Below are 9,201 nucleotides of genomic sequence, written 5' to 3'. Positions count from 1 at the left end.
CCTGTGTGAACACGTTTATGTATCACTAAATTGTTATCTTGGGAGAAAGTCTTACCACAAATGTCACACTGGCACAGTTTCCGTTTGTTGCCTGTATGAATAATTCTATGCGTTGTTACAGCACCACTAGTAGAGAATTTCTTACCACAAATATCACAATCATATGGTTTTTCTCCTGTGTGAGTACGTTTGTGTATAATTAAAGAAAATTTAAAAATGCAACTGTGGCCACAAATATCACAACAGTATGGTCTCTCTCCAGTGTGACTACGTTTATGTTTAGACAAACTACTATTTAAAGCATATGATTTACCACAAATATCACAATGGTATGGTTTCTGGCTTTTGTGAACAGACTGATGTCGAACAAAATACCTCTTAACTTTAAAAGACTTCCCACAGATGTCACACATGTATGATGTCTTATCTGTTTGATGAGAAACATCATTATCACTTTGTCTTTTCTTATGGAACTGATCCTCACTCAGTTTCTCCTCCATAATTTTCAAATCTCCTTCAGAAAAGTAGAAAACCTTATCCTGTAATTCTCAACAGAGAAATAATTCTTTTATTCTTCTTTATTTTCAAAATTAGGGTACAGTTTCTTCAATGTGATTTTTGTGAAACATGATTCCCTGTATCTTTGATAATGCCATTCTTCACTCTTCAAAGTTTTGATACCATCATATATCCTGAAATATATAAAGAGAATATGATAGAAACAACAATATGATGCTGACACTGAAGGAAGAGATTTCTGACCATCGATATTGAAAACAAATGTTAAGAGAGACAGGATATATATACACCCAGAGCAAAGAAACAATGGTATGAGGATGACTGAAATGAGTGATGTCAACCAAATGAGTAATCAATATCACTCACTGATGTAATCAGTCATTACTACATCTGTAAAACACAAGAATCTGTGACTGAGGCCAATGATTTATTCAAAGAGAAAGGAAATCACTTTATTTAGTGATGGTACACACTATCATAATTTGTTGAGTGTTACCACAGGTATGGAGGAGATAATGGACCAAATACTGTTGCAATACCAGCAGGTATCATAGTATCCCTTATCATTAAATTAAGAACAACAGACCTTGCATCAATTACTTTTATCAAATTTTTTCAGCTAGTCACAGATTTGGAAATTATCAAATTGATTGAAATTTTTCGAATTTGAAATATGGATGCAATTTTTCACACTGAATCCGAATTTGGGACTCGTTTGTTCACCAAAAAAAACTTACACAAATGATACAGAGTTTCAAAGTTTGATAATTTTTATTCCAGTCAGAAAACAAGAATGGGAAGCTTGCATTTTCTGTTTATTAGAAATTTCTGTCTATTAGAAATCGACAGAAATGGCCCAGGCACAAAATATCGCTCATCAAAACTTGTGGTGATGAACGTGTCACAGTCGTGCTAAGTACAACGCGTCTTTGTTACAATGAAAACAGGGCAGACTACAGCTTTGCTTGTTACTATGGAAATGGACACCACTGTGAGATTCGCGGTCATGTAGATAATGGTGGCAACCTTCAGAAAAGATTCTTTTTGTCAAAGAATTTTTCAAAGACTATCACCTTCGTTTTCTTTTAAAAGCTTATCTCATTAACAATACCACTCTACGATACTAGTACCGGATTTTTTAATGAAGTCTACACAATATTCGTTCTGTATTAAGATATTGTATTACGCTCGTCATTAGGTATGCTGTGAAAAAGTACATAGCTTTATTTATATCGAGCAGGGTCGTTGCGGTTTAATCCACAATCTGAGATATACAAGGGAAATCACTCTTGTCTTTCAATGTTTAATTATATATGAAAAATGGTGAAAGGGGGGCGGTCTGTTCTCTTGTTTATAATACTAAAACCCTATATTCTCCGTCCGATAAAGTCTTTCCTGTTATATCTCCTAGATTAGAAGATATATTATTATTGGCTAATTAAAACATATTCAAATGTACTCACTTTCGAATCAGTATTCTCTAGTTTAAAATAACGTACTCAGAATTACTAATATTGTGGTCGTTTTTGCATTTGTAGAATAACAGTAAAATTGTAATTCTATAAGTCATTTAAAAATCAAAGGAGATCGGAAGAGAAAGACTCTGTTCCATCCTTGGATGGCAAGAATGACAGAAAAATATGATGGCTGTGTGGTAAGTAGCTTATTTACCAACCACATGCTTCCGGGTTCAGTCCCACTGCGTGACACCTTGGGCAAGTGTGTTCTATCATAGCTTCGGGCCGACCAAAGCCTTGTGAGTGGATTTGGTAGCTGGAAACCCGTCGTATATATGTATATATGTTTGTGTGTCTGTGTTTGTCCTCCCAACCGAAGCTTGTGTGTTTACATCAAAAGAGACTAATGGAATAAGAACTAAGCTAGTAAAGAATAAATCTTGGGGTCTATTTGTTCGACTACAGGCGGTGCTCCAGCATGGCCGCAGTCAAAATGACTGAAACAAATAAGAGATTAAAAGAGTCGATGCAAGGGACAGAGAGACGGAATGAATAACGACGTATTGGGAGAAAAGGAACGAAATACGAAATTGAATGAACACTTGATGGACTGGGGCTCGGTTTAGCTGGGGAAAGCAAAATATTACATATTGTATATATAGATAAATAAAACTTAGTCGTGTCCATACCTTGTACATGAAAGGGTGTTCAGATGCAGAGCTGTGTAAATAATAAGAAACAAACGTAGGAAGATGGCGTGCCGGAACCGGATGTTTACAATTATATATGAATGGGATGGTCATGAATGTGCGTGTGAGCAGTGTGGAAAAAAGATATCCTGTCCCACACACATACATGCGTATACATATATTAATAAATAGATGGATCCCTCTCTTTCTTTCTCTCTCTCTATATATAGCTGTATAGCTTTTGTTTGTTTCGGTCGTTTGACTGTGGCCATGCTGGAGCAACGCCTTTAGTCGAACAAATCGACCCCAGGACTTATTCTTTGTTAGCCTAGTACTTATTCGTCGGTCATTTTTGCTGGACTGCCAAGTGTGGGTGTGTGTGTAAGTTACGGGAACGTTAACACACTAACACACTAACATCGGTTGTCAAGCAATGGTGAGGGTGGGGGACAAACGCAGACACAATTATATATATATATATATATATATATAAAATATGAATTAGAGATAAAACTACTATTATGCAACTCAAACAGTGATAGACACAAACCAAAATACATAAATAAAAAAATGTATATGCATATATATACATACATATATATATATATATATATATATAATATATATATATACGACGGGCTTCTTTCAGTTTCCAAGTCCACTCACAAGACTTTAGTCAGCCCGAGGCTATAGCAGAAGACATTTACCCAAGGTGCCAAGCAGTGGGACTGAACCCAGAACAATGTTGTTGGGAAGCAAGCTCCTTTATTCTATAAAATTGGCCATGAAAGCCGTACATAGAGGGGACAGCACAAGGTGGGGACAAAAAAAAAAAAACGAATGGAAAAGATGAATTGAATCATCATCATCATCATCGTCGTTTAACGTCCGTTCTCCATGCTAGCATGGGTTGGACGGTTCGACCGGGGTTCTGGGAAGCCAGAAGGCTGCACCAGGCTCCAGTCTAATTTGGCAATGTTTCTACAGCTGGATGCCCTTCCTAACGCCAACCACTCCGTGAGTGTAGTGGGTGCTTTTTACGTGCCACCTGCACGGTGCCAGGCGGGGCTGGCAACGGCCACGGTCAGATTGGTGTATTTTATGTGCCACCGGCACGGAAGCCAGTCGAGGCGGTGCTGGCATCGGCCACGAGTCGGATAGTGCTTTTTACGTACCACCAGACCAGGGATCCTGGCTGGTTCAATTCGATTTCGATTCGCTTGCCCCAACATGTCTTCACAAGCAAAGGGGGTTGGCAAGGGTGCCTGTCGTACGGTCGCATTGGAGTATTTTACGTGCCACGGCCACGAGTCGGATAGTGCTTTTTACGTACCACCAGACCAGGGATCCTGGCTGGTTCAATTCGATTTCGATTCGCTTGCCCCAACATGTCTTCACAAGCAAAGGGGGTTGGCATGGGTGCCTGTCGTACGGTCGCATTGGAGTATTTTACGTGCCACGGCCCCGAGTCGGATAGTGCTTTTTACGTACCACCAGGCCAGGGATCCTGGCTGGTTCAATTCGGTTTCGATTTCGATTTCGATTTCGCTTGCCCCAACATGTCTTCGCAAGCATGGGGGGTGGGATGGTGTCTGTCGTCGGATGAGGTTCTATATCGACTTCGCTTGCCTCAACCGGTCTTGTGTCCAGGGAGGAAAGGAATTCATAAGTGGGCTGGGCTCACTTGTCCTGCCTGGTCTTCTCACGTACAGAATATTTCCAAAGGTCTCGGTCTCTGGTCATTTCCTCAGTGAGGCCTAAATTTCGAAGGTCGTGCTTCACCACCTCGTCCCAGGTTTTTCCTTGGTCTACCTCTTCCACGGGTTCCCTCAACTGCTAGGGATTGGCACTTTCTCACACACCTATCTTCATCCATTCTCGCCACATGACCATACCAGCGCAATCGTCTCTCTTGCACACCACAACTGATGCTTCTTAGGTACAACATTTCTCTCAAGGTGCTAACGCTCTGTCGAGTATGTACACTGACATTACACATCCATCGGAGCATACTGGCTTCATTCCTCACGAGCTTACGCATGTCCTCAGCAGTCACAGCCCATGTTTCGCTGCCATGTAGCATGGCTGTTCGTACACACGCATCATACAGTCTGCCTTTTACTCTGAGCGAGAGGCCTTTAGTCACCAGCAGAGGTAAGAGCTCCCTAAACTTTGCCCAGGCTATTCTTATTCTAGCACTATTCTTTAATGAAAAAATGGAATGAAGCTGTTTGGCTCCCACCTCCAAGCAACTTCTTTGAACCTGTTAATATAACCTTTTTTTTACCTTTTTTGTTGAAAACATTAATTTATACTAACATTTATAATACCTTTGTAACAGCTAGTTTCCACTTTTTGGGAAAATGTCTATGTCAAATTCCATCAAAATATATGTATAACTGGCCCTTTTAGGTATTTTGCTGATATCCATCTTCGTAACCCACCAATCAATGTTAATTTCTTCCTCGTAATTCCTTAATCTCAAGAGGTATTCCGGGTCCGCCACTGTACAGCAAACATCCTTGGGCTACTCCCCTCCACCCTTGTTATGTCCACTTCTATTGCTCTGTCCCATGTCTTTATCTCATAACAAAGTTCTCCCTTTTTCCTGTTATACAATATTACAAATTTATCCAGGGGCCAGGGTGGGAAAATTTGGGGCTCCTGTGTGTTTGTGCTTGTGTTTATGTCAGGTGGGGTATGGGAAGAATTGGTGATTGTAGATAGTGGGGGTGTGGGTGGGAGCCAGGTGGGTGTGGGTTGGGGTTGTCCTTTACCACATGTGTCTTTTTTCTCCTCTTCCTTCTTTTTTTTCCTGCCATTCATTTCCCAGCTGGTGTTCTCCTCTTCCTCGACGCTGGTACTTGTTTGCATCTGCTGTGCCAGTTCAGTTTCCTCCTCAGCTTCCATGGGCAGTGGAGTATCAACTACTTTCTCACTCTCTTGCCTTTCCTTAGCCTTCACATGTGGTGAGGGACAATCTGCTCTAATGTAGCCTTTCAGGCCAAATTTATAGCACCGCGGAATCCTCCCTTCCACTCTAACTTTCAGTGTCATGTCTGCGACCGTAATGGTTTCCACCATACCTTCAATATCCTCTGGGGCCACCTGTACTACCATGTCCAGGCTCTGCTCTTACCAGTTTCTGTAGGGTGTTCTGATGGTCTGCAGGACCACTATCTTTTCTTCCATGCCTAGCAGTATGGCAGCTACTAGCCAGGCTACATCCACTTCTGAGGGCATGTCTTCTACTCTAATCCTTGACACACACCTCCCAAGTTATGCAGGTAGAAGCACCACTTCATCTGTTTTTAATGGTGTTGCTGAGTACAGCCTGATGGTAGATACCTCCCAGAACTGCACCTCCACTGTTCCAAACTTCTTTCTTCTGGCAAGGTAAGAAATCCCTTGCCAAGCTGGCCTCAACGCTTTTTCAACTTGTGCATCCAACACCACTTCTATTTTTCTTGTTGCCACTGCATATGTCCTGTAAACAATTGTTCTCTCTTCCTTATCCTTTAACATTTCTTTGCAGGGGAACACTTTCACGCCATTCCCCTCCCTTTTAAGTTTTCCTTGAACTTGCTCAGCTCTTCCAGACTTATGTCTTCAATTTTTCCCTTTGCCACTGCAGTCCAATTCCTTGTTTCTATTACTGCATCAATCTTCTTCAAACATCTCACTATTTCTTCCTCAGACGACACAAAGTCTGAAGAAGAAGAATTCAAATCCTCACAACTTATTACCCTATGCCCCACCATTAAGCCAGAGGGAAAACGTTGCACCACTAAGACAACCAAAAAACGTGTTACTCACAAATACAGCAGTCGAACTAAATAAAAGTTATACCGGAAGCAAGCTTCTTATCACACAGCCATACCTGTGTAACAAAAATGAGCTATAACTCCAAGTGATACGTGGCTTTCAATAACACAGACCAATTCTGGTTTGTTAAATATTTTATCACAAAAATTCTTGATATATCAAAATTACCTAAGTCTCATAATTGCCAAATGGAAATTATAACCAGTACCACTTGAGAAAGAGAAATAATCTCAAGATATGAGAATTGCTCCAAAACTGATTGATTGTCTGGAGACAAGAGGACAACCATGGACAATGGTTTCTGGTTCAATAGCCTTCATATACACTGCTGATAGTTGTTGTTGACAAACAACGGCAGTAATTTTATTCAGCTGAATACACGTCATTGATTGGTTGAAATTACTGAAACATGTCAACTTTAACACGAAATAACTTTGTAAATAGAAACTTTTCTCAAAGACGCTAAGAGTAAAAGATGTTTTGTATGACACATTCTACCAGTGTCCGAAGTTTGAAAGTGTTTAGTTACAAAAAATTAATTTCTCAATCTGCTGTTCAAAGAGAAAAGATCCATCAGGCAATTTTTAAATTGATGACTACATATGGCAAAGACAAATATAAATAACATCACTTCAACTTTATATTCACTATCCCCATCTCTTAACGTATTCCTCGAAAATTCAGGACAATCATTATATTGATGGACACATGGCTGACTCTTTTAAGAAGTTAAGCAGGCATGTGCAATTAAGAAGTTTACTTTGCAGCCATGTGGCTTCAGGTTCAGTCCCATTGCATTGCATAGGCAAGTTTTCTGCTCTAGCTCCAAGCTGACCAATGCCTTGTGAAGGAACTTGGTAGATGGAACTATAAGGAGACAGTCATATGTGTGTGTGTGTGTGTGTGCCTTTTTACTTCCCCATCACTTGGCAACTGGTGTCAGTTTGTTTATGTCCCCATAACATTAGCAGTTCAGCAAAAGATATTGACAGCAGTACCCGACTTAAAATGTAAAAAATAAGTACTTGGCAGAAGTTTGATCAGTTTGACTATGCTGGAGCTCCTCAGTCCAATGACAAACAAATGAAAGATAAAGGTATTTCTGAAGAATCATGTCAGAAGTTTGAAATATAAATCCCAAAGAATACCAAAGCTAAAAAAAAAGGGAACATCTAAACTCACCATCTGCATTTTTTCTTTTATTTGTTTCAGTCATTTGACTGCGGCCATGCTGGAACATCGCCATTAAGTCAAAGAAATCAACCCCAGGACTTATTTTTTGTAAGCCTGGTACATATTCTCTTGGTCTCTTTTGCCAAACTGCTAAGTTACGGCAACATAAACATACCAGCATCAATTATCAAGCAAGGGTTGGGGGACAAACACATAAATATATACATATATATATGACAGGCTTCTCACAGTTTCTGTCTACTAAATCCACTCACAAGGCTTTGGTCAGCCTGAAGCTATAACAGAAGATGGTTGATTATGGTTATTGGAACACCAGATAATTTCCACTTCTGTTCTATATGAACAGCACTATCATATTCTATAATTTCTAAAACCTAATTTTTCTTGTGTGCGATGTGCATAGATTTCTCTCATTATTTTTATGCTCACTATTCTTTGCTCACATGGGTTGGATGGGATTTTGTTGTAGCAGATATGTCCTTCTCGGCACTGACCTTCACCTATTTCCAAGTAAGGTCATACTTCCCCCAAACCAGACACGTTTTCTCATGGAAGATTGAGAACAGAGGACACCACAAGCATAACAGTGATATTCATTTACAACTATCACATGGTGTGAACGCAAGGAGACACTGACACAGACACAGACATATCAACATCATCATCATCAACATTTAACATCTATTTTCCATGCTGGCATTGGTTTGACAGGAAATGACAAGGCCAGGTGCTGCACCAGGTTTCATAGCCTGTTTTGGCTTAGTTTCTACAGCTGGATGCCCTTCCTAACACCCACAAATCCACAGAGTGTACTGGATGCTTTTCACATGGCACCATCACCAGTGCTTTTTATGTGGCACCAGCACCCACATCAATGCATTTTACACGGTACCTTGTTTTTTAGATCTGAATCCTATTGTGGTTGGCAGGTCTTCTCAAGTACAGCGATGCACCACATATTGTAAGGTTCAATCCATTTGCAAGGCTTTGGTCAGCCCGGGGACTACAGCAGAAGACACTTGCCCAAAGTTCCACAATGAAACTGAACCTTGAACCATGTGCTTGTGAAGCAAACTTCTTACCGCACATATTTTATAAAATACTGAACACGAAACTGTAAAACAGAGCATGATTAGGTACCTCATCATCTTCATTATACATCCATTTTCCATGCTGGCATGAGTTGGAGAGTTTGACAGGATCCAGTGATCCACACCTATTCATTATTTATAAGAAATAAAATACAAAAAGTCCTAAACTCTTAGTAAGTTCATAACATATTCTGCATCCCAGAAACAAGTAGTTTTTAATCTCCAAATCTAAAGATAAGCAAAATGTTTCTAAACTTTAATACTTACCAGATTGTGAATGAAAAGTACTGTTATAATGTAGATACATCACACACCCACAGAATTCCATATAAAGACAAGTAGTGTTAGACTGAGTTATGTTTAGTAGGCACAGTTAAGACTCCTTGTTGACTTCATGACTTTTAGTTTTTCCTTCTCAAAATCTAA

At 39.9% G+C, this 9,201-nt stretch overlaps 1 protein-coding gene across 1 annotated transcript in view; it reads right to left on the bottom strand.

Moving 5' to 3' along the window:
• Positions 1 to 2,788, bottom strand: part of LOC115214959 (zinc finger protein 836-like) — a 4,685-nt gene extending 1,897 nt beyond the window's left edge. Inside the window, exons 1-2 of the mRNA XM_029784055.2 lie at positions 2,666 to 2,788; positions 1 to 692 (exon numbers count right to left, since the gene is read on the bottom strand). The exon at positions 1 to 692 is cut by the window's left edge and continues 869 nt beyond it. Of these exons, the coding sequence (XP_029639915.1) occupies positions 1 to 500 (500 nt within the window). The 5' untranslated portion in view covers positions 501 to 692; positions 2,666 to 2,788. The remainder of the gene's footprint in view (positions 693 to 2,665) is intronic.
• Positions 2,789 to 9,201: the final 6,413 nt, after the last annotated feature.

This window comes from Octopus sinensis, linkage group LG8, assembly GCF_006345805.1.
Source record: "Octopus sinensis linkage group LG8, ASM634580v1, whole genome shotgun sequence".
NCBI classification, from domain to species: domain Eukaryota; kingdom Metazoa; phylum Mollusca; class Cephalopoda; order Octopoda; family Octopodidae; genus Octopus; species Octopus sinensis.
This window is presented reverse-complemented; position numbering and strand designations above follow the sequence as displayed.